This window comes from Rattus norvegicus, chromosome 3, assembly GCF_036323735.1.
Source record: "Rattus norvegicus strain BN/NHsdMcwi chromosome 3, GRCr8, whole genome shotgun sequence".
Lineage (NCBI taxonomy): Eukaryota > Metazoa > Chordata > Mammalia > Rodentia > Muridae > Rattus > Rattus norvegicus.
In genome coordinates this window covers 165,461,476-165,487,480 of record NC_086021.1, presented here as the reverse complement: position 1 = coordinate 165,487,480, position 26,005 = coordinate 165,461,476, and the positions used below count along the sequence as shown (strand labels likewise).

At 51.1% G+C, this 26,005-nt stretch overlaps 1 protein-coding gene across 27 annotated transcripts in view; it reads right to left on the bottom strand.

Annotated features, from left to right (window-relative positions):
- Positions 1-26,005, bottom strand: part of Epb41l1 (erythrocyte membrane protein band 4.1-like 1) — a 123,527-nt gene that overhangs the window by 25,341 nt on the left and 72,181 nt on the right. For 7 of the 27 annotated variants that reach the window (XM_063284435.1, XM_017592006.3, XM_017592010.3 and 4 more), the window contains 14 exons: positions 24,907-25,097; positions 23,904-24,068; positions 23,057-23,161; positions 22,490-22,532; positions 19,255-19,330; positions 14,813-15,031; positions 12,657-12,744; positions 12,021-12,173; positions 9,355-9,452; positions 8,957-9,132; positions 7,438-7,586; positions 6,509-6,544; positions 4,166-4,348; positions 871-969 (listed from right to left, as the gene is read on the bottom strand). In XM_063284435.1, the coding sequence (XP_063140505.1) occupies positions 871-969; positions 4,166-4,348; positions 6,509-6,544; positions 7,438-7,586; positions 8,957-9,132; positions 9,355-9,452; positions 12,021-12,173; positions 12,657-12,744; positions 14,813-15,031; positions 19,255-19,330; positions 22,490-22,532; positions 23,057-23,161; positions 23,904-24,068; positions 24,907-25,083 (1,767 nt within the window). In that variant the 5' untranslated portion in view covers positions 25,084-25,097. Of the gene's footprint in view, positions 1-870; positions 970-4,165; positions 4,349-6,508; positions 6,545-7,437; positions 7,587-8,956; positions 9,133-9,354; positions 9,453-12,020; positions 12,174-12,656; positions 12,745-14,812; positions 15,032-19,254; positions 19,331-22,489; positions 22,533-23,056; positions 23,162-23,903; positions 24,069-24,906; positions 25,126-26,005 lie in introns of those variants that run through there. The other 20 variants (XM_063284436.1, XM_063284442.1, XM_039105762.1 and 17 more) reach the window with 12 other exon arrangements.

Here is a 26,005-nt window from a genome sequence, read left to right as displayed (position 1 = left end):
TACATGAAGAAGACTGAAAGGAGAGTTTCAGTTTGTATCTTCCCTTGTCTAGAGCTTGCTCATAGACTTGCAGTAAACTCACATCAGCTAGAGACGGTTTCTCTGTGGGAGGAGCAGGGTCTACATCCTCACAAGCCGTGCTGACAGAGGGGGCACGGAGGCCATAGAAAGGATGCTTTCCCATCAGCAGCACCCAACTCCTACAGGTTATGAAACCTCAGCAGACAGGGGGAAGTGGAGATCCACACAGGGCCATGGGAAACCTCAGGAACCCTTGACCGAATGCTCGTCTGGGCCCAGAAACAATGCTCTCCTCACCTAGAAGGCTTGCCTCTCTACAGACTCAAGGATGCTTTGGAAGGAAGCGGTTTTTTGCCTTCCTGGAGACTCAGACCAATGTCTGCTGAGTTTCGATGGCTGGAAGCGGGGGAAGAAAGGAAGACCACGGCCCAAGCCACAGATTATAGTCAGGCTTCTAAACACAGACAAGATCTCAGGACAGGACACGCTTGAGAGTCAAGACACCTAATCCCAAGCTTAATGTCATAGCCTGCCACCAGAGAGGATCATGTCTTTGTCCCTTTGGAGCTAGAAGTAACCAGTTTTTCTGTCTTCTGGGCATAGCTGCAATCCTGTCCTTATTGGTGAATAACAGATGAGGGAGGGGCCGGCCCTTCATGGATCCCTGGGATGGGGACACTTGCCATTTATAGCACCGGGACAACATGGGCCACCTCTGCTATCCTCTTCCTGGCAGAGTCTGGCCTATTCCCCTCACCCTGGGGAAAGGGCTTTCTTAAGATCCAGGATGGTAGGCAGGGATGGCCGGGAGGCCCAGGGGAAAGGGGTGTGGAATGTGGAGACAGTAACCTCAGGGGATGCTGCGAGGCTTTTCTGAGTGAACATCTCCAAGCCTGTTGCTGTTCCAGGTACCAAGTCCTGCCGAGAAGTGTCCTGGATCCTCTGGGCCTGCAGGGGAGGCCCAGACCAGAGGAAAAGGAGAGAGGGGGAAAAGGGGAAAGGGAGAGGGAAAGAGAGAGAGCAGGAGAGACACACATAGTCTGTAAACAGTCCAGCTTTGTACACCTCATATTATGTTAGTTCACAGCGTTAGTTGGGAAGGAACCTTTTCTGAGGGGGGAGACAGAGAACAACATCTGTGGTGAGCTGCAAGGCAATCCCATGGCTTCTGGCCAGCCCCCCATTCTCACTAACACTCTGAGGGAGTTTAGAATACCACCATTTAGACTCTGACTTCAAGCTTCCCAGAGATGCCATGGGCTTAAACTATGGTTCCAACTTGTAGGTGGAGTCACAGTCCTATCTTTTAAAAGTTGTCCTTGAGAAGCTGAGGAGTTGTCATAACTAGTATGATTCTTGCACAGACATGAAAATTTGGGTTCAAATCCCCAGCACATATGAAAAAAATGCCAGGTGTGTTCTCAGCTCTGGGGAGGTGAAGCCAGGCAGATCCCCAGGGCTCACTGGCCAGGCAGACTAATTGAACCAGTGAGCTCCGGGTTCAGTGAGAGGCTTATCTCAAAAAATAGAGTAGAGGGGCTGGTGAAAGGGCTTAGGGGTGACAGCACCTGTTGCCAAGCCTGAAAACCGAAGTTCAATCCCCTGGGCCCACATGCATGAAGGAGAAACTCTGCAAAGTTGTCCTCTGACCTCCATGCCTACAACACACAGACACACGCACTGCATACACTCTCTCTCTCTCTCTCTCTCTCTCTCTCTCTCTCTCTCTCTCTCTCTCTCTCCATATGAACACACAAATAAATAAAAATATAATAAAGAGTGACTAAGGAAGATGCCCAATGTCAATCTCTAGGCTACACACACACAGTAATGCACATATGCACACACCCACACCACTAACTCCACACACAACTAACTGGCTTTCAAACTACCTGGGTTTGGCAAATGGGAATGGTTCAAGTTCCTTGGCTTGGGTGGGACCCAACAAGCTTAGAGACTCTCTGGGAGTTCTGGGTGATATGCCCTTGCAGGGTCCTCCATAGAGGCAGACTAGGCCAGGGATTCCAGTCACCTTCAGCAGTGTCCCTGTAACTATCAACACTTCTTAGGGGACACTGAGCTTCCACCTCCATTGTTTCAGTTAGCCTTGCCAATGACCTCCCAACAGAACGACATTCTGGTCCCCTTTAAGATGACCCATGCAGTGAGGCTCACAGAGGTAACATCATCCACCCGAGGACAGAGTCAAGCTCTTGTCTATGACTACCCATTTTGCAAATTCTCAAGAACCCATAAATGCCAAGGGGCCTAAAAGTTTACTCCCCAGGTGTGATGACTGCAGTTTTCAGGAGTGGAACAGCCTCCATCTTTAATAAGGTCCTTCTGCCAGCAGTTCGAGTAGTCACCAGCAGGTGGGGCACAATCCTCAATTCAAGTCTTGGCTCACCAACATTCATTATCTACCCATTCTTTCTCTGCGGCCATCTCACCCTTTGGGTAGCTTCTCCATCACACTTCAATTGCACCCAGGCCAAGACCTGGTCCATCTCAGGACTGTTACAGTCACTCTGGCCAAGTCTTTCCCGAGGGAATGAGCAGTCAGGAGGAGAGAGCTGTGTACAGCTCACTACACCAAACCCATAGACCAGTCTGAGTCTTGGTTGTGCTGGGACCTCAGAAGCTCTCAGAAGACGGGCTTGCCCAATCTACAGCCTTGGGACCATGTGCATCCTGGGTAACTACAAAGGTCAGTCAAGACATGCACAGGTGACAACGTCATGTCATAATGTGTAAGTTTGTCGCCTCTGCTAGTAGGTGCAGAAACTTGTCTCCTTTCTAGAGTACCAGGCCTCAAGGTCCCAAAAACAATCCTGATTGTGTAATGTTGGCAGCCATGGAATCCCAGATGTGTTACTTTTATGCCTCACAAGACAAGTCCTCTGTTATCTGGTGAGCTCAGACCACGGCAAGTACCAGTTCAATCAAACACTCTATGAATTAAATCATGGCTGCATCACCAATTTTCAAAGCACCGGAGAGAAAGCTCACACAGCTGGCTCTTCGCCTGCTCTGCACACGATCTGGTCTCTCCTCAAGTCAGCTGTGAACTAAAGACACGCACAATGACTCATGGAATACAAGAAATGCAGCCACCATGCCGAGTCGGTCTTTGTCTCTGGGTCTCAGTAAAAGGCAGCCTTTGAACAGAGAGGGTTCCCAGGGCCCTTCCAGCTTGGATTTGGAGTTCTGCAAGGCACAGTCCTGGGACTCCATAAGGAACACCCAGTATTTCATATCAGACAGTATGGTGGCCATGTGGTTCCTCCCCCGGCATTTCATCTGACCTTTATAAACATCCTTACACACCTAACAGTACCTCGGAGAGATTAAGTAACAAGCTCAGAGTCCTCCAGCTGACAGGTAATGGAACCAGGAGCCTAAGACTAGACCACGATCAGTCTGGTGATCAGTGAATGGTAGCTTGAGAAGAAGATGCCTACATCGAAGCTGGGGTAAATCCTGCCAAGATTCAGCAAGTGCTAATGGCTTGGGGTGTAGATATGGGACTTCCCCAAATTCTATCTTCATCTTTCTCAACTAAGAAAACAGCCCCACGCTTTCCACCCGGGAGGGGAGGACACATGGGGTCCTTCTAGAAAAGTCTCAGGAGCAGTCGGGCTTGTAGAGTGGACTTACCACTTTGGTGAACTTTGAGAATCCTTCCAAGAGGGACCATGCTCTCCCTGTACTTGGACATAAGCCCCAAAGGGGCTGGCTCCTGGGTAGGGTTTCTATGGTTTTTAAAGTTGAATATGCAAAGAGACTTGGAGGGGGGACTTGTTTAAAAGGCTGCTTTCCTGGAACTCCCCTGGTAAACAGCTGATTCAGTGGGTCCCACACGGGGTCTCAGAACAAACACCAGTTCCCCCATTTTCTTTGCTTGACTGAAGGGGAATGCCAACAAGCTAACGTGAGTTTTTGATGTTTTAAGATGGTCTCTAGGACCCAGTGGTGAGTGGGTTTGACTTTCTCAGCCTAACCTGCCTCCCCATCCACCAGTCTGGAAGCAACAAGGGGACACATATTTGTGTGGAAGATAAATGTAAACATATAGTTAGCCCCCCACCCCACCCTGTGTCTCTTCACTCAAGGTCCCTGTCAAGGGCCACAGCATGATACCTACCTCACTGGCTTTCTCAGGGGTGCCCTTGGGAGAGGGGGAGGCGGGTGATGAGGGCAGCCTGCGCTCCCGCTCCCAGTCTCGATCCCGGTGGATCAGTTTGCTATTGGGCTCCTTCAGGGTCCTCTTGAGTTCATTGATGCTGGCCTGGTGCTTCAACAAGACGTCCTCTGGCTTGTCCAGGAACTAGGCATGAGAGGAGACGGCAGAGGTGCAAGATGATAAACCATGAGAAGACGACACAGGAAGAACACCATCCATCACCACCCTCCACTACCCACCCCTACATTGTCCTCACAACAGTCCAAGGTGTCAAGGAAGCAAAGACAATGAACTCCAAGGGGTGTCCTGACCAGGGGCATGGAGAGCCTGGATGATGTCATGCTCTTTCTTCCCCCGTTCCCCTTATCCAAGAACATTCAACTCCACTGAACCCTCAGGTCTGGGTCAGCTCCCACTGTCCTCTGAGCACAGGCAGAGTCAGGAATGGACTCTCCTGCTTATGGTCCAGGCACAGTAGGCAGCATGTACCAAGGCGAGACATCCCTGGTCTGCACTGAGCTGCACTGGCTCGCTGGCTTCCAGAACCCTCTTGAATGGTGGCTCCTACCTCTGGTCAAGACTCAGACCACTGTACTTAATAGTATGGTCAGTCCAGGCTCCTCTGAGGCCCCATCCAACTGCTTAGGCCTGATGAAAGCCTGGGATAAAAATGTGCCTAGGCTGGACCATTTAGAAAAATGGGCCCTCTTCCCTTACTTGGGACCAGAGGGAGATTATATGGCATTCTCTGCCATGAGCTACTGCCTTCTCCATCACCTAGAACCTTCTGAGTACTGACTCTCTCAGAGAAGAAAGAGTCAGGTACGTCAGAGAGACCAGGATGCTAAGGTGGGAGTGAAGTTAGTGTTGGGGCAAGAAATCTGAGACTAGGAAGAGGAGAGAGGAGCTTCAAGGCTTAGCACAGGAATAAGGCAGGTAGAGCTGGAGTCCAGTGTGCCCCTAATTAATCTCTGACGTGTGAGTCCATGCCAGTGTTCAGAAGGAGGAGTGTGCTCGGGCCCAGTGAGGAGGAGCCATCGAGAGCTGCCAATGCTGGTCACCTGCTTGCTTCTGGGTCAGAGAGAAGTGGGTGGGCAGCCCAAAGGCTACAAGGCTGTTTGAGGGAACCACCTGGAAGACCATCTTGCCCCTGGGGAAGGCTAGAATCTTCCCCTGGACTCATCTCTGGCATCTGAGAATCACTCAGTTGCTCTCAAACCTTCCCAGGAAGAAATCCAATCCAACTGAGGCTTCTGCCTTCTCCTGCTTGGACCTCAGGCCTCTCTCCCAGGCTAGGCTGGCCACAGACAGTGTCTATCTGAGAGGTCAAACTCAGCGGACTTTGCCCGGAGCTTGAGAACAGGCCTCAACGGTGAGTGGGTCTTAAGAGGAGGTGATCCCAAATGGGCCTGCTGGCCTTGGGAGTGAGTTGTGCTCCCCAAAAGGCAACTGTTGGGTCCTGGGATTCCTAGAGCTTAAAGGCTTTGGAGATACCAAGGGGTGAGTATCAAGGCCTGGTACAAGATTAAGACAGGGATAGCTGGAGTCACAGGTAATGCGCCTGCCCTATGGTGTAGCTGGAGATCAGAGCCCACGAAGTCTTTCTAAGACTCAAAGTCAGTAGAGGAGCTGGGCTGAAGCCCGGATCACAAGATACCATGACAGGCTCTGACTCTGGCCTGCTCTCCATAAGAATAAACTGCCTCTCTTGTACTGACCGGTCCAGAGAGATCTGGGTGCTATGAAAGGGAACAAGAGGTGGGGTGGAAGGCAGAAGTCGATGGAAGCGGAGAACAGGAAGAGAGGAGAGGAGGTTTCCAGGGAGGCACCGCAGCTCACTCCAGAGGGCAGTGGGACTCGGGTCTGACTGAGCAAATGCTCCTCCTTCCCCACCCAGGCCCCACCCTCACATCTGGTTGTCAAGAGGTACAAAGCACACAGAGAAGGTAGGAATGTGTGTGGGGGGTGATGCTAAGGAAGAGAGGGATGAGTCGAGGGAGGAGCTAAATGGATGAACAGAGTTGGTGGGTGCAAGTCGGGTGGGGGCAAGCGTAGATTACCAGGCCCAGTGACAGGGACACTGGGTGGTGGGTACCGCACGTGGATGGGACTAGAATCTGACCTGGGAGTTGAAGACATGAACTTAATGAGGAGGGTGGTGACCAGAAAGGAAGATAACAGAAGAGGGTGTGGAAGGAGGGCAAACACGAAGCTGAAGGGGAGCCAGGGATGGGATGGGGACAAATGAACTGAGACTCCAATGGCTAGGGGTGGGGGCAGGGGGGACACGGGTCCATGCAGTACCTCCTGCTTGTGTCTTGGCGTGGTTTCCTGCTCCGGCTGGTGGGATAGCGGGAGGGAAAGGAACCAGCAGGGTCAGTAGGACAAACAGATAAGAGACACCACTCCAGCCATCAGAGTAGCCCTGTGCACTCACACCCAGTCCCATCATTCAGTACAGGCTAGGGAAACTCCGAGGCTGCCCATAGGTGGACCGTGGAACATAAAGGGCAGGAAGCAGGTAGCTATCCCAGGAAGGCAAAGGAAGGGCTGGGGGACTAGAAGCCTCGTGGGCAGAGGCACGCTCAGGGGTAGAAATGTGTCTGGGGTTTCCCCACTGCTTCCAGCCCTGAGGGCATGTTTAGGGGACCTGTATTAACATGACAACTACATGACAGAAAAGGGCTGTTCAGCAATGCCAAGGACGCCACACCTAGCTTGCATGTGGTCAAGCCTGTGCGTGTGAACACGCTATCATCATGCCTGTGCCTGAGTCTATCTCTGGGGGACTCTGGGGGAACATGTACATCTATACTCTGGGGTGTGGGTGTCCACAGCAAGGGTGAGGCTGCAGGAAAGGACACATTAATACTCCACACTGAGGGTTTTGGTGACCTGGTCATGCTCAGGGGAGGAGAGGAGACACAGAGCCAGACAACAGTTAAAGGCGAGACAAGGAGTTAAGGAAGAGGGTGTCTGAGTCTCCTAGGAGGTCAGCACCCTCAACCCAGGGAAGCTGGGCAAAAAGGGGGCAGCACACCCATCTCCACCCCTAACCCCACTCTGCGTGTCTGGGGGTACAGTCCAAGGTCCTGTCCGAGGTGACCCACACCAAGGGTGCCTGAATACAATTAGGACCTGCGAAGGCCCAGGCTACATCTGTACCTCAGGTCACACACACCCCCCTGGTCCCCTGGGGCAACAGAGAACATGGCACCCCAGTAGGCACCTACCTTCAGCTCCTTGATCTTAGTGGGGGTCCTGACCTCTCCTTCTTCGGCCTCTGATCGACGTCCCCCTGACTCGGCATCATCTTCCCGCTTGTCGCCGTCAGGCCCTGCATCGTGATTCTCACTGACTGAGGCAGGGCGGGAGAACTCAGCTAAAGTGGGCAGAGGTGGCAGAGTGACTGTGTGAGGCAGCTCCCCGTACACAGTCAGAAAGCCAGTCCCGCCACCGCCTGGCCACGTCAGCCACAGAGACAACTCCTCCCCACGGCAACCCACTGCACACCCTGGACCACGGCAGGAAGTCACAAAGCTACTCCCCAGCCTTGGGTTCCTTCCTAATCTCTACCACAGCAGAGTCTGGCTTTGCATCTCAAATCCAATCCTTCCTGGCTGTGTGACAGTGGGTAAGTTACACAACCCCTCTGGGCTGCAGTTTCCTTATTAGTAAGTAAGTAGTATCTGTGCCAGAAAGATGAACTGAGGACCAAATAAACTAACAACCTACGTAGGAGAGTGTCTGGCCCAGAGCGAGCCTTCCACCTGTGCTGGTCAAGCAAGCATTGCCGTTTGGGTTGCGGTCCCTGTTGCAAGTCTCACGTGTCATATCTAGCAAGAGCAAGGCATTAGCTTTTACCCAGCAGCAGAAGGTTACAAATGGTTTACCTTCTGAATAAATCAACGGGAATCCAAAGGGAGTCCTTAATGTCCATCTCTCCCGCTACAACCCTAAAATCCTTTTCTGAATACAAGGAGAACGGGCTTAAAGCCTGCACCGAGCACTGAGTACAACCAAAGTGTTGCAGACTGAGTCTTAGTAGAAAAAAGGCTGAAAAAAAAAAAACCTTCATGAAAACAACTAGAACCTGGGGGTTGGCCTCTATTAGAAAGAGATGCCAATCTCTTTGCCATGATGACATTTCAGAGCTATTTCCCTCTGCCTAGCTTGATTTGCATTGTTCTGTGTTGGGGATCAGCCTTGGAATTGCCACCTCCACTTGCTAAGTTGAGGCTTCAAGAGGGGAAGGTTCTGTAGGTGTCCCTTACCTCCAGGACTATAGTCCAGGAGGCTTCTGTTCCCCCAACACGCTCCCCCAGCTCTGGGCTAACCTCTGTCGCTACCTTCCCTTCAATCTAGGTCCCATTTTTCCCTGTCTCAGGAGTGGGGCCTGTAGGAAAGGCCAGGCCCAGGTCAGGTGCTCTTGCTTCATGCAAACCATGTGATGTCACTCTCCTGGTCCAATCCAACCTGTGTGCTGCAGAACTTCCTGGTTAGAGGCCCAGAACATCAGATGGCCCGGAACTCTATTAAGTCATAGCCCAGAGAAGTCCTGAAAGTGTGTGTCGCATCCCCATGGGACAAACCTGACTCAGCACTGCCCAGGAGCAATGGTGCTTGTGGATCAGCATGTCTGGTGTGGGAGTGTCCACCACAACTACTGCTGTCTGTCTCCTCTGGAGAACCCGCCGTGTCCCTTGCCTCCCCTGAGGACCGCTCTTACTCCAGCTCCAGCCTGAGCCATACCTCCATCAAGGCTCCGGGACATGGTGTATCGTTTGCTGGAAGAACGCTCAAAGAAGGGTGCGGGCCTGTCGATAAGGGCACTGGCTTGGCGAGTCTGTGCCTGGGTCCTCCCACTGTACCGGAACTTGGAGCCCATCACCAGAAAGCCCTTGGGTGGGGGCTCTGGAGACACCAGCCTACAAGAGAGTAATGCAGATGAGGAGTAGGAACCAAACTTTCATCGTCAGGCCCAGGGTCGGACAACAGCAGGCTTTTATCCAGTGTCCCACCAACTATGATACTTCATGGACCCAAAAGGGGAGACTTAGGGAAAGGTGGGGCTGGCCTCTGTGCTAACCCACTTCCGGCTCCCCTGACCCTTCATGGCCTCTCTTATCCTACCCCCTCATTCCACTCACCGGAAGAATGTATGGTGCTCAATGCAGACCTTCCACAGCCGCTTGGCTGAGCGGTGGTTAGGGAGCTTGAAGCCGATGGTGCTCTCGAACTGCTCATACTGAGAAGTCAATAGGGAGGGTTAGAGGAGGGGCCTGGGCCACACACCAGCCCACCTGCTCACCCCCTCCTCAGCCAGGGGTGATTTCTGCCAGTTCATGCATGTAAACGGGGTGGACCGAGCCCTTTTCTACGACAGGCCCTGTACTGGACACGGGAGGGATCAACACAGAAGATCCTAGGAAGTCTCAAAATAACTAAACATGGCTAGGGAGAAGGCTCCAGGGTAAAGTGCTTGCCTTATGACCTTGAAGATCTGAGTTCAATTCCTCAGAACTTAGATAAAAGGCAGGAGGGCGTGGCAGGCCCAGAAGAGGAAGAAGGAGGCTCCCAGAGCAATCTGCCCAGCCAGACCAGACACACTGGTGAGTGCTGGCTTTGGCAGAGAGACCCCCTCACTGAATACAGTGGAAGAATGACTGAGTCATCCTCAATCAGCCTTGCACCTCCATCTGCACAGACACACACACACACACACACACACGTACAGTCACACACTCATATACAATTACATACACACTCATGTACACACCACACAATAAACACACTCATGTAATACTACACACAACACACATACTCATGTACAATCACACACATGTACAACCACATACTCATGAACATACCACACACACTCATGTACACATCACCCACATACATGTATAACCACATGCACACTCATGTACACACCACCCACACACATGTATAACCACATACACACTCATGTACATACCGCACAATAAACACACTCATGCACATACTACACACAACACACATACTCATGTACAATCACACACACATACTTATGTACATACCACACATTCGTTACAACCACACACATACACACTCATGTACACACCACCCACGCACATGTATAACCACATACACACTCATGTACACACCACACACACTTGTGTACAATAACACATACACTCATGTACATCCACACACATATACACAGTCACATACAACCACACACCATACACACACTCACGTACACATCACTCACACTCATGTATATGCCATACTCCTTACACACTCATGTTCACACCATATACACCACACAGATGCACACACCTATATACACACTCATGTATACAGCACACACATACATACAAATACTCATGTACAACCACACACATATACTTATGTACAACCACACATATATACTCATATACACACCGCACACACACTGATATACAATCATACACACCACATACACTGATGTATAGAACCACAAATAACACACCCATATACCATATACACTCATGTACACCACACACATGCACTCATGCGCGCGCGTGCGCACACACACACATACACATACACACACACAGAGGACAAAATCAATGAGATCATTGCAGATATGGGTAAGGGCTGAGAGGAATGAAGGCTTTGCTGGGCAGGCTTGGGGTGAACGTTCAGAGAAAGGACTGCTCTCCAGTCACATGAGCTTTGTGCTGAGACCAGAAGGCCAGGGCTACGCTGTAGCTGGGATCTTCAGTGTCAACAAAGGTGAAGGTGTTAAACACTTAGCCCAGTGTGGTGCATTTGGAAGGTGTAGGAAGTCTTTAAGAAGTGGGGCGTACTGGAGTTTTTAGGACATTGGGGTATGCCCTCACAACCGTGGCATGGCCACATATGCCCTCCTGCCACAGTGTGCTGCTTCTCCATGAGCCCAAAGCCATGGGCTAATCAGACACGGACTAAACCTCCCCAACTGTGAATCCAAACAAACCTTTCCTCGAGATAGTCAGATTACATCAGGTATTTTGTTACAGTGACAGCAGGTTGGCGTGTGTTGGAGGTGAGATGGCAGGGGTTGGCACGACCTGATTTACAGGTTTGCTGCTGTGGCTGGTGAGAGGTGCCAGGTGGGTCATGGTTAGTCCAGCAGGAGAATCAGAAGGGCATTTGAGGGGACTGTGCAATTAAAGGGAAGAGGCGTAGATCCATGCCTCTGTGTCCATACTGTGTGCCACCATCACACACCTGTGTGTGTCTTGGTGTGCAGACACACTGAACTACTGCGTGCAGGCAAATCTGTGCATGCACACAGACATGCACTGACTTTTCCGTGTAGCCTGAATTCATGTGTTTGTCATTTTATTTTTCCTCATAAAGTATATGTGTGAGAAAACATGCTCACATGCACACACGTTGCTGAAAAGCGTATGTCCAGGGCTGGCGAGATGGCTCAGAAGAAAAGGCACTTGTCACTCAGACTGATAATTCCAGTCCTATCCCTAGGACCAATAATGGTGCAATGGAAAAACTGACTACAGCAAAATGTCTACATGACCTGACCTCTGGCCTCTGTGAACCATAGTACATGTGTATGTGCATGTGCATGCATGAACATGTAAACGAGTGCACATGCACACACATACAATATATATATATGAAGTCACATGTACAGAGAAGGAGATCCATCTTCCATGAGCCCCAGAATTTCGTTCTTGTTCCTGGGTAGGAAAAACCCAGGCCAGCTGCTGGGGTCCACTCTATTAGGTTCAGCCACCCCTGGAGTGTGGGGGGTGAGTGAGGAGAGAGAGGTTTGGGTCTGGCTCACCTCCCCAGGACGGATCTTGATGTAGAAGTTACTCCTCTTGTAGGAGATCTTGAGAATCTTGGGCCAGGCAAAACGGTTGATTCTCAGGCGGTCCCGGTAGATGAGCAGGCCATTGGCACAGACACCTAGCATGATATCGATGCCCTCAGAGTCCTGCACAAGAAAGAGCACAGAATGGGAGTTCTAGAGCCAGGCAGGGGCAGCCTGCCACCACCCTGAGCTCTCGGGGTAGATGGAGTCCCTTGACTAATCCCCATGGTCATCTAGTTGTTCCCGCCCTCACCTCACCTGATTGACCACCCACTCTTCAGCCACTTGATCATGCATCCACTCAACACATATTTAGGAACATACTCGAGTCAGGCCATGGGCCACACACCAGCGTGACAAAACTAAGCTAAGGCCTCAGACTGTCTCTCATGTGCACCCAATCTAGTGGTGGCACAAACAGGTTTGTGAGGGAACTGAATCCACGGGGGAGATGGCAAAGGTCTGAGGATAAAAGGCTATGAACTTTGAGAAATGAGAACCCCAAAAAGTTGCAAGTTGGAGACGAAACGGTCCAAACACCAGCTTTGAGGGCTATAGTTTCCCAGGAACCACCTCAGGCCAGGGCTTGCTGGAGCTCGGCAGTACCTTAGCATGGTGCAGATCAACTCCATACATGGAGAGCTTCTTGGCATTCTCCAGGAAGTGGATCTCTGCCTCGCCTGGGGTCATGCCCCTGAGGAAAGAAAGATGGTTGTGGGCCATGGCAAAGGCCCAGGCTGCAATCGACCAGCTGTAGGTATCACCGTCAGTAACGGCCATTCCAAAAAGATAGTGGCTGAGCTTTGCCCGAGACCCTCCCCTCTGCTCTCAGGACAGGACTGAGCTCCTCCACTTCAGTCCATCAACCCGGCAACACTCAGATCCAGTCTGTTTTGTTCAGGAAGCAGACAAGGGTTGATTAACCCTTGATTAAGGGTTGATTAAACTGGGAGTCAGGATTTTTGTCCCGGTTTCTACCAAAGTAAGTATAAAGTTTATAGAACTTGCTTCTCATGACTGGAAGCCCACTTATGAAGAGAGCATTCCTGAGAATCATCCAAAGGCTCTTATTCACCTCCCTCAGAGGACAGTTTAGAGTCAGATGCTGATTAATCTCCCTTAAGACACAGGTCCTCAGATTCCTTTCGTAAGAGTTGTATCAGGGATGGAGTTTCCGTCTTTGCTCTGGCTGCCAGGGAGCTCAGGCCGAGGGTAACACTCACTGCACACATCACGGTGCTTTTAACTGTTCCATACACTCGGCCTATCTGCGGCCACTCAGCCTACACACTCTGAGGTACTACTCTCAGACGAGGCAGCCATTGCTGGTGGGTGGGATTCATTAGCTTGCCGAAGAGCACACCACCAGTAAGTAACAGTGGTGTCTGAATTTAACACTAGGCAATGTGGCTGCGGAGCTGTGTTTCAAAGGCAAATCTGTCTCTCACCTTCTCTGGCTGCCGTTTCCTCTGCCCTGTCCACCTTGGAGCTTCTGTGTGGGATTCAGATGCCAGATGTTGATGTGCTTTAAGTTCAAAGATTTATTGCTGCTGGCCCTGACCAAGCTCATATTGATCTGTCTGTCTATGAATTATGGATCTTACAAATCCCCTGGGCACCTTGCTATCTAGAACAGGCATGAGCGGCGGATGCCAGGCAGGGCACCCTCATCCAATGTCCAAGTAGCCTTGATTATTTGTGTCCTGATCCACACGATTCCATGTAGTCAGTAAGAACCCAGCCATGATGGTGTGCAAATTTCCAGTAGCATGTATTGGCCATCTTTGACCCAGCACCCATCACACCCAGCTATGATCTTCCTCTTCAGATGCAGCTTACAGCACACAGAGATGAGTTAATACCACCAGAGTCTTTCCTGGATGTGTGGCACCGTACCCCTTAGAATGTGCCCATAGCAACCTTGAGCTTAGAGCCCAAAGCACTTCCAGCTTAAAAGGACCCTGCAGATCAGTCTGGTCCCGGGTGGGCAGCCTTCTCTGCAGAGCAGGCACTGACAAGTGGCAGCGGAGTGCACTCCCACTGCTGCAATGCTCAGGGGTGTTATGGGCTCTCAGTGCTGCCCTGCAGCCCAAGGAGGCTTGCGATCCTGCATGGGGGCTTCTGCTATTCCAGATAGCAACGGCTGAGCAGGCTGAGCCGTACGCAGCATCCCCATCTGTGTATTTATAGGTGAGAACGGAGCTCAGAGGTTCAGGCACGAGCCGACAATCGCACATCTGGCCAATTATCTTCTAACTCCAGAACAAACGCGCAATCAACAACTCAACGAAGTGCGCGATCGACAGAACAAACGCCCCAATCGGCGGAGAGCAACCCTCGGCCCACATGTGGCAATGTCTTTAATGTCGGCTGTGGAGCCTCCCTCACAGCTCCATGGGGCGTGCTGACCAGCACCAAGCTGAACGGATGAACACACCGAAGCACGGGTACGTGAAATGCCCTGTCAACATCCCCTGGTTACGAAGTGGCACAGTCAGGCTGGCATCTGCATCAGGGCCCCTTACCCAGAGATATGCCGCCATTGTTATATCTCTGAGTCACAGAAGAACTGATCCCCACAGGCTCAGGACAGGGAGTTTGACCCACACAGCAACTCAAGAAGAGGAGATCCAAGTGGTTACTTAGCATCACACAGATGGTCCCAGTTATTCCCACCCATGGGCGTGACCTGTTCCTGGGCACCTCGGGTTGGGAGCAGTGCCAGGTGGCATATGTCGGCCAGCCGGGCCAGGCTTGCTCACCTGTATGTCTTGTGCAGCTCCATGATCCTCTCCTCCAGCTCCCGGGTCTGGTTTGGGGCAAAGCGGAGCTCGCTGACATAGTTGCCCACGTGCTCCTCGGTATCATGGTCACCCAGTTCAGCCTGCACAGCGTAGGAGCCCAGCAGGGCGTGCGTGACGAAGGAGCAAGGCAGGCGGCCCGTGATGATGTCTGCCCTCAGCTGCAGGCACAGGTAGTACCTGGAGACAGGGAACGAGGCGGGCATTGGCTCTATCCTCCAGGTGGCCCAGACCTGGCTACTGGAACCAAGTAAAATCAGCTCATTGGAAAATGGCACCCACAGACACTTATATTTCATGGCTGATGAGTGGCTGTGTCTTAGGAACAGGTTTTGAGACATGCCATTTGTGTTCATTTCTGAATTTGAGGAATATTTTTTTCTATTTGAGATTTATAACCCATTTTCAAGCTCACTGGGACTTACTACTAGTTTGTCCCTCAGGGGGAAAATGACTTGTAGTTTGCTTTGTTGACTGGTTTGTTTGGCAAGGGCACACATGCCACCGTGTGCACGTGGAAGCCAGAGAACAATTTTTAAGAGTTATTTATTTTACTGTATGTGAATGAGTGTTTTGCCCGTGTGTATGTATGTGTACAACGTACAGGCTTGGTGTCTGTGGAGGTCTGAAGAGGATGTCAGATACCTCATTACTAAAGTTATGAATGGTAGTGAGGCGCAATGTGGGCTCTGGGAATTGAACCTAGGTTCTCTGTAAGAGCAACAAGTGTTTTGTTTTGTTTTGTTTTGTTTTTTTGGTTCTTTTTTTTTCGGAGCTGGGGACCGAACCCAGGGCCTTGCGCTTCCTAGGTAAGCGCTCTACCACTGAGCTAAATCCCCAGCCCGCAACAAGTGTTCTTAACCACTGAGCCATCTCTCCAGTCCCAGGGAGTAATCTTGACTGGTGATCTTGCCTACTGCCTTGTGTGAGGCAGGCTCTTCTTGTTGTTCACTCTTGTGTACAGCAAGAGAGCTGTCTGTGGGACATGTGAGGCTTCTGCTGTCTCTACCTCCCATCGTACCACAGGGGTACAGGGGTTACAGACACGCATTACTACAGCTGCCCTTACACATCAGTTCTGGGGACACACTTGTGTGCAAGAACTTTACCCACTGAGCCATCTCTGTACCCCAGTTAGTTGGTTTCAAGAGTCTCAGGTTGGCCTGGAACTCATTATATAGCCCAGGCTGTTCTTGAAATAAATCCTCCTGCCTCCACCTTATAAGTGCTGGGATTATAGGTGTGCACCACTATGCCAGGCTGTCATGTAGTTTTTTTGTTTTTTGTTTTTTTTTTCCCCGGAGCTGAGAATTGAACCCAGGGCCTTATGGTTGCTAGGCAAGTGCTCGACCACTGAGCTAAGTCCCCAACCCCCTGTCATGTAGTTTTAATTATGAAATCTAATATGCTCTGTGCTTTCTCTTTTAAAAGGTATCACTGCATAACTCACCTGGCCTCAGACTCAGACTCCGCCTCCGGAGTATGGAATAATGGCATGGACCACCACACCTGACTGACGTATGCAATGCTGGGGACGGAACCCAGGGCTCCCTGCATACTAGGCAAGCACTCCACCAACTGAGCTGCATCCCCTGACTGTGCAAGTTAATGTTTTCTCAGATGGGGGGAGGGGAGGAAACTTCAGCAGTCTCTCTGAATTTCCTCCTGAGGGTCATTCACTCTCCAAGGCCACCAGTGTTCTAGACACTTCTGCTCCGTAAACACAGAAATGCAAATGGCTTTAACTGATGGCTTCTTTAATATACAAAAAGGACCAAATGCTATGCTGTTTCCAGAGCTCGTTGTCATACCCAGTGATGTAACTTAGAAGAGGTCTCCATGTTAGCACTCAACTCTCCACGTGTACCTTACCCTGTGTACTACATCCCACAGCCCTGGTGGACCTGTTTATCAACGGTTTTTCTACATTGATCCCATGAGACGTGCACAGGGGTGGGAGTGAGGGAGAGGAAGAGGGAGAGGGAGAGGGAGAGGGAATGAGAGTATATGAAGGGAAGGAGTCATGTGCCTGTCGCAGAGAAGGTTCTCTCCCTCTAACACTTGGATGCTGGGGATTGAGCTCAGGTAATCAGGCTTGGTGGCAAGCACTTTTGCCACCGAACCACCTTGCTGGCCCTTTCCTCAAACTTTCTTCTGCCTCCAGCCCTAAGGGAATTATTTACTAACCGAACAGGTCTAAGGAAACACTTCCAGCTGCCAGGCTGAGACCTTCTGCAGCCTACATTCACAGTTGGATGGTTTTACTGTTTAAGCCGTTTTGTAGCCACTCCCGCAGTTCTGTTCACTGAGGTAAGACTTGGGCCACTTCTTCAGCCAGCAGTGTCTCCTTGCCCTTTTCTGCTGGGTTTTGTCAATTCTTCACTAACTGTCTCTTCCTTCAAAGTCACTTTGACTTGGTAGAATGTTCAGGGCTCTGTGACATTGTTTCAAAGTCAGAACGAAAGCCAGTAACAGTCACATGCAGTGTCAGTGTGTGCACAGGCTCAGGATGTGCAGCCGCTCACACATCACGGGAGTCCAGCATGGGCCTGTGACATTTGTTCAAGATTCTAAAAATTCAAAGATCATTGCCAACGCTCTGGCCAATCCTTCATTTCAATCAATTTGTCATTTTGACCAGTTTATTTGGGGCCTCACTATTTTTGACTTAAATCAGCTGCTCTTACAAACCTACCTTCTGGAGCCATCTGTGCTGGACAGGGCCAGCCTTCCTCCTGGTGTCCCTGGAAGCCCCATGCCCAGGGTCTGGCACAGAGAAGACACATTCTGGTAGCTATGCTGGTCTAAAGCTATGGTTAGGATATGGCTGCTGTCACCTTGGCCCCAAGCTGATCTTAGGGCACAGAGTGGAGCTAATGAGGCCAAAGCCTGGGACCTGCTCTATTTCAGAAACATCTGTTGTCTCTCCCAAGGCCAGAGACAGCATCTAGAAACTTGGTATACTGTCTAGCCTGTGGGGGTATCAGGCATTAACAGTGGACCTGGTATCCAGGCCTGGTGGTACAGGCCTATAACTTCAGGCTAAGGAGACTGACATGAAGGGATCAGAAGTTCAAAGCCAGCCCAGGAAGCTTACTGAGGCTGTTTCAAAACTTCTTAAGAAGTGGCACTGGGAAGACGCTCCGTGGTTAGGAACATATACTGCTGTTCCAGAGGACCTGTGTTCTGTTCCCATAACCCATGCAGGGTCATTCGCAACTGCCTGAAATGCTAGACCCAGGAGATCTAACACCCACTTCTGGCCTCTACAGGCAGCTACACACACCTCACACAAACATTAAAATAAAATAATAAATAATAATTTTTTAATAAAAAGAGAGTTGGGGATATAGCTTGTGTACAGGGCTTGTCTAACATGCACAAGGCCCTAGATCCAATCCCTAGTACCCTAACAAAAGAAAGAAGAAAAAAGAAAAGGACCCAGTGGAAGCAGCAAGGACAGCTTAGCAGCCCCTCCCGCTGCAGAAAGCTCAAGTCCTCGGCTTCCTGTGGGTGTCTAAGGCCCACAGTGTGCACGGTGCCAGAGCAGAAGAATATCGTGTGATGAGTCCCTGTCCCTGACAGGACTTACAGACAGGGACTTCTCCCTGTCCTGCTTTCCAGAGGCAGGGCAAGCCCATGCAAGCTGTACCCTGAAGGATGCTTGCTTAGTCCCACCGGCCGATTCTCAGGCCACCTGAGTCTCCATGGGGCTCACATGCTTCCTTCCACCTCCACATGTCTGACCTGCACAGAGGACATCAAATTCCCACACACAAAGCCTGTTGTCCCTCCTTCTCAATACCACAGACTGGCGTTCCACCCAGAGCATTAGACTTAAGCCTGCCAGGTCGCCTGGCCCAAGAAAGGTTCCCACTGGGTTTCATATTCGATGTCAAGATGTAAAATGTGTGGTTTTTTTCAAACATAAATATCTAAAATATTTAATGTCACTCAACTTTTAAGCCCAGTTCCCATAGGTTAGAGATTTCTTAGAGCCTCACAGCAACCATTTTAATTGATGGCTTTGGAATTGTTTTTCTCCTGTCTTCACATGGCTTCCAGGGGTTGAAGTCAAGGTGCCAGGTTTGTGCAGCAAGGGCCTTTACCTGATTAACCACGCTGCCAGCCACGCAACATTAGATACATCTGTCCTTTTAAAGACACACGGATCCAGGGGAACTCTCTAACATCGTCTCTGAGGGGAAGGTCAGCTCCACTGACCTCTGCATTTTGGTCCTGTTTTCCTCATATCCTCTGCTTTCCTGAGCTGCTCTGGCTGGGAAAGGCATCCACATTTGCTAGTCTCATCACATGCATCCTTCGTCTCCCAGGGCCAGCACGCTCGGCTGCACTCACAGTGCCAGGACCAGCAGCACACTACCCCTCTTCACAATCCTCACCTTGTGATGTCTTCTGTCAGCTGGGCTGGGTCAGGAGGGTAGAACTTCACTGTGAAGGCAAAATTCCAGGGGCTACCTAAGAGGAAAAGGAGGAGATGTCAGAGAGGCCTCATCAACCTAGTGGCTGCCTCAGATGCAATACCCTGTGAGCAAACTTCCATAGATTTCCCGCTCCTGGAACATCATTTCCATTTGATAAACAGGGAAACGGAGGCCCAAGCTTGATGACCTGAGATCAGTCCCTGGAACCCACAGTGGAAGGAGAAATCCCTGAGAGCATCCTCTGACCTCCATGTGTGTGTTGAGCCATCCCTCCACCCGTCTCTATCTCTGTCTCTCTGTTTCTCTGTCTCTGTCTGTCTCTGTCTGTCTCTGTCTCTCTGTCTCTCTCTTCCTGTCTCTCTCTGTGTCTCTCTCTCTCTGTCTCTCTCTCTCTCACACACACACACACACACACACACACACACACACACACACACAGAGAGAGAGAGAGAGAGAGAGAGAGAGAGAGAGGAGTTGTGAGTCAACAATTGGAAAGAAGATAAAAAGAAAAGAAGCCTTCCCTGAGATAAACATGGAAACCCAAGCAACAAGGTGATCACGTCTATCTACAGCATAGGAATTTAGATTTCATAATCACCCGAGAGTGCTGTTTTTGCTGATTGGTTGGTTGGTTAATTTTGCTGCTGTTCTGTTTCGCTGCAGGTTTTTTGCAGCACTCAGGATCAAGGCTGGGCCTTGAGCCTGCCAGGCAAGTACTCTGTCAGCGAGCTACCTTTCCAACCCGTTTCTTTCTCATAGACAAAGATTTTAAGGGCCAGTCAGCTAATTGGTGACAAAGAGCAGGTTTCCAAACTCTGGTCACCTGACCCCAGAGCCCAGGTTCTTAGTCACAAAGACTCCTGAGGAAGGCCTCCAAGGACACAGGCTCTGTCTCAGGGAGGACAGCAGAGTCAGCAAATAGGAGTACTCAGAGCCAGTGCACACCGAGTGTCCCCGGGCAGCACTGCTGTGTCACACACATGGCAGTTCACTTCATTCTCACAGCAACTCCGGGGCCCTGCTATCATGACCCCGCTTTACAGTGAGGAAACCGAGACACGAAAGAGTTTCTGAAACGCAAGAAGTAGGCATTGAGCTAGAATTCGCATTCAAGCACTGTGTCCAGAAGAGGACAACAGCTGTGCCTGGTGATGTCTAAATGTGTGTCACTTTGCTGCCACTCCAGCTAAGGCAGGAAGGGCTGGTCCACTTGCCAAGAAGAAGCAGAGCCTCAGAGGCATGGCCTGAAGTGTATCAGCTGACAGATCTCGAGGCTTGAGGGAAGGGACAGCATCTCAGAAGACCGGGATACAAGGGTGAGGGGAAGTGACCAAGTACAGAAAGGAGGCAAAACCGCTCCCCTGGGGTCCCAAAGGAAAGGACTGTGATGAGTAGGTGGGCATTTCAGACATGGGGACAGAGGCAAAGCTCTAACAGAGGAGGGGTGTGTGTGTGTGTGTGTGTGTGTGTGTGTGTGTGTGTGTGTGTTTTGACCTTGTTCATGTACTATGGAGACCAGAGGTTGATGTGGCGTGTCTTCCTCTAATGTTCTCTATCTTATTATTATTTTTTAAAGATTTATTTATTTTTATTCAACACATAAAGAGTTTTGCCTGCATGTCGAGTGCACCATGTATATGCAGTGCCTGCAGAAGCCAGAAGGGGGTGCCAGATTTCCCCCCTGGAACTGGAGTTACAGATGGTGGGTGCTGGGAGGCTTCCCCAGGTCCCGTGCAAGAGCATCAAGTGCTTTTAACCACTGAGCCGTCCCTCCAGCACTACTTACTCTCGACAATTTCATACACATGCACAGTGTATCGTGATCTCACGAATCACCACCCCCTCACACCCTGCACGCCCCCCCCCTTAAGTCCTCCCTCTTTCCTTTATGACATGTAGTCTGGGTAGTGCTCCTTGCACAGCATGAATGCTGGGTCACTGAATTCACCTAATTTTCTGATGCTAGTCTCTCACTGAACTTGGAGCTTATCAATGTGGCTAGACTGGCTGGACAGCAGGCCCCTAGAATCCACCCATGTCACAAATGCATGCTGTGAATCTGAACTCAGGTCCTCATGCTTGAGCTGTAAACACTTTACCTAATAAGGAGATTCCCCTGTCCTGTAGAGGAGGAGTTTCCTAAGGCTCAAGGCTACGAGGTGTGAGGGCCACAGCTTGAGCTGTCACAGGAGCAACAGTCCATGTGCCCAGACAGGTGGGCGGGACCTCCAGGCTCACTCTGGGCAGTAACCCTAGGGCGTTGTCAACAGACCTGCCTGCCTCTCTTTTCCAGGCTACTGGTCTTTATTAACTCTACACACTTGGCTGCCTGTATCCGTTCCAATTCTTTCAAGGCATGAAAGGCTGGCCTCCCAGCAGGACAGGCACTGCTAGAAGACAGCCTAAAATTCAGACCTAAAAGCCTGCTGACCCACAGAAGCATGCTTTGCTTATGTGCCTTCCTCTTTGTCTCCAACTGTCAGGAACCAACAGGAAAAGCTCCTCAAGCCCCCTCCTGTAGAGTCAGCTGGCTTCCATAGGCCAACTACTGCTGTCATAGCAACAGACTCGACTACAGCTTCCCAGCCAGGGGACCAGGGAATCCCACCAGGAAGAGGCCAAACATAACCAAGGTGGGATGGAGGCCCCAGGTCTCCACCTACTGCAGGCCCATTTGCTAAGGCTAAAAACCTCATCTTTCCTCTATTTGAAAGCCTTCTCACCCCTCCCAACACGATCCTTCTTTCCAGAAATGACAGGCTGCTGACCCACTCATCTCCCTCCTCCAGAGGCATTGAAATGAGAACAAAACAAAAGCCAGGGCTCATGATGGGCTGAGCCAGCACTTGGCTCTGTGGCCTTGGGTAAGTAGCTACCACTCTCTGGACCTGGGCTAAGGGCTGTTAGTTACTATCCAATCCCTGGACAGAAGGCTGGCTGTTTCCAGGTCATCTGTCTGTCCCCTGTTTCTGGAAGACTCCACAGAGCTGTTTTCCTGAATGCATTTATGGTTTCTTTACTAATTGGCTGTGTGGCTCTTACTGCCGCTTGTATTCTCTGGGCCTCAGGCGTGTTACCTATGACGTAATGTTACATTACTCCTACCCTGCCTTCTCTCAGACCTGCCAGGAATGACAGAGGAGTACAGAGACGCCCACCCATCCTCGCACACCAGCCACAAGCAAACACTCACTCCGGATCTGTTTCTTGATTTCCTTGGAGGGGTCCAGCCAATTCTGGAAGAGAATAGAAGAGTTGTTCTTTAGAAGTTAGATCAAGGAGTGGGCAGAGTGGAACCAGGAGAGACGACTTATCCAGAAGTGGCCAGCCACAGACTCTCATGGATCCATTGCCTGGATCCATTTACTTGGCACTAAGGAATGAAGCCTGGATTCCCAGTGGGGTTTAGACATGGTATCAGGGCTGATCCTGAGATAGCCACAGTGACCAATTACTGCATCTATAACTAGAAGGAAAGTCAGGCAGCCCCCCACTAGGGCAGAAGAAGACATTGGATAGGGACTTCTCTGTTATTCAGGGAACCCATGCAACTACATCATAGCTCTCCAGCTACCCATTTGGGAAGACCTTAGGAAAGACTGGGGCAGGGAGCTGGGCCAGAGACCTGTGAGAGGTTGGGGCTGCTAATGTAGAAACAGGAGATGCCTACTGAAAGTCTGGGGGAAGCTGGAGGATACATACAGTCAGGTCTATAGAAGCCTCCCTGCCCACCCACCACAGCAGGCTCCCAGCCGGGCACCTTCTGGCTGTCGGCATCGCAGAAGGTCAGACCGAAGTAGTCCTTCTCGAGGAGGTTAAGGTGCTCACAGACCAGGTCAAACAGCACCTGGCCCCGGCCGTGCTTCTGAGGAAGAAAGAAGAGCTATTGTGAGGCCCGTGGACCTGCTGGTGTGGCTGGGAGCTGACCCAGGTTCCACTGGACAAAGCAAGAGTCCCCACAAGCCTCCCCTCAGCTGGGCAGGACCTCAGCACTCCTGCCACAGGCTCTGCTCTCTGGGTCTATAATGTCCCATCTAGGTCTCTTATAAGCCCTGCCAGGGGCTTCCTAGACCATGGACCTGCCTGAAGCATGCTGGAATTTCTGCCTGGAGCATGCTGGGATTTCTGCCTGGAGCAAGCTGGGATTTCTGCTTCACAGAAATCAAGAGAAGCATCTGAAAACCAAAGTCCTAAGGTTTGTGGGCAGAAGAAAGAGAAGATGCCCTCAAATGACATGAGACAGAGGCAGGGGTGGGAGTGGGGTTCAGGAGATAACACGGAACTCAGAATCACTGTGGGACTATCCTTTTATAGTCAGCCCTGCATATCAATCCTTAAAACGGTGACATTTTACCAAGGCACAGACACCCCGAGACACCTTTTCCTGATGCCAGTCTGTGCTGAGTCTTAATCCGGTTTACAATAGTAATGACCCTTTCTGGACCTCGGTGTCACCATCTGTACCAGGGAGTGCCAGGCCAAGCCATCGCTCTGGACAGCACAGTGGGTCCTCCTGTGGTTTGGCTTGGACTCAGGACACACAGGAGTGAGCCTGCGCTGAGGCCAGCCAGCCTGGGGCAGGGCATATGGTGCTGGGCGTTCCCTACCTCCACCTCACACTCGTACTCAGAGGCATCAAGCAGGGTGACGCGGCAGGTGGCACTCTTGAACTTCTTGGCAATCTTCTGGGGTGACTTCTGGGCCTTACTGGGCGTAGTCCTCTCCGACAGGCCATCAGCCTCACAGTAATCCTTTTCCTCCATATCTAGGCTCTGTGGGGCCAAGCAAGAAGTCAGTGGATTCGAAACAACTGGGTGGCTGAGGCCAAGATACCCCTAAAATAAGAAGTGTCACCTTCTACGACCCTCAGGGTGACCATGGGTTATAAACGGGTTGGTGTAGAATGCTAGGGATCTGATGTTTCCGTGTGAGCTGAGGCGTCTGCGTCTTCCTGCGGCTACTGCTACCGTGGACAGCCTCTGCAGAGAGCAGCAGCCCAGAGACCTGAAGTCAGCACCAAGCTGCCCTGTCCTCTCCCTAGAACAGTGAGTGACTCATCAGGACATCTGTCCATCTGTCTGGTCTCTCCCATCTTACTTGTCACTAGGTCTAGCCTAAGACTGGACTGGTGATCCCACGGAGGGAAGAGCTGGCCCCCTCCATGACTGTGGCCAAGTCCTTGCTCCTCTGTGTCACAAATTAGGGAGGCATAAACGAAGGGCTCAGTGAGCCCCTCAGTCTTCTGTAGTTCTCAGGGGATGTGCTTTGTCAAGGTCTCGCTGGGTTTGCCAAGCTTGAGTCGAAGGCAGGAGACTAACCTGGAAAGGGTCACGTTCTGGGTCTCACCTCCACCCCTGGCTTTGTATGTGGCTTTGGGTAACGGTTCCCCGCGCTGAGCCACAGATCCTCTCAGCATAAAATGGGAGAGATAACACCTCCCCTCTTGGGACTGAGAAATTAAACACAAAATGGCCAGCATGCCCCAGCCCAGAGTTCAGTGTGCAACGGTTCACGATGTATCTGAATCCTTCTTCCTTTCCAGCTGAGGAAAGGACTAGTGACCTTTAGTACTAGTGGGGAGAGGAGGGATGTCCAGGCCCCAGTACACACCTGTTCAGCAGGCCTTGTGTCCTGCTGGGTCAGATGCTTCTCATTGGAATTGGTCTCTGGGTGGCTGTGGCCTGCGGGGGTCACCGGGGTGGTCACAGCTGCAGCAGCCTCTGGCTGCTGTGGAGTCTCCTCCTGAGCCTTCTTCACCTCAGAATCTGGGCCTGTCTCTGTTGTCATGGTGACCAGCACGCCTGCTTCGGAATGAAGGGGAGCATGTGACTGGGGGAAGGATGACAATGTGACAACAAGGGGGGCAGGAACCGCACGTGGTGAGGGACAGATGGAGACAAATGGACAAAGAGCCGGAAGGCAGGGGTGGGAGACAGAGGGACAGAGGGACGAGGAGGCATGAGAATGTGAGGAGCCTCTTTCCCTCTGTGTCCAGACCTGGGATCTGGACCTTTTCTAAGGATGATGAGGGTGTCTCTAGGGTGCTGTGATCTGCACCGGGCGCCAGCAAGGCCCTGGCCAGGCTGATGGTCCCACTACACCTGGCCTACCACAGCCTCTCAGCTAATGCAGGACACTGACTACAAACTGATAAAACCTTGGGTTCCAGACCTGTGTGTGAGTTTAGACAATTCCCTTCACTTCTCAAGCTGGAATAAATAACACACACACAACACACACACACACCACACGCACCAGTCCCAGCTTCACAGAATGTTATCAAGACTCATCCCATGGACAAAAACAGGTAGACATGGAGTGGTCAGGGTAGCAGGGACTCTGAGGGACTCTGGGCAGGTTTCCCCTTTGAAACATTAAATGAGATGCCAGAGAAGGCCATGAAGTTGCTGCCCCGCTCTTCTGTTGGAATTAGCCAGACCCTACAGACAATAACCTCAACAGCCTGGCTTCATGCTTTACTCAGGGATTCTGAGGGAGACTTGCCACCATGAAAAGAAGTTAGGAAAATTAAAAGGCCTCAGGGATGGGATGGGATGAGAGGAAGCTTCACTCACACTTCAGACATCTTGGAACTACTTGAATCTTTTTTGTTTCTGAGGCGAAACAAATTCCAGGCGAGCTAGCCTTGACTCACTACGTGGTCCATGCCAACACTAAATATGTGTGTGTGCATGGAGGCAAAGGACAA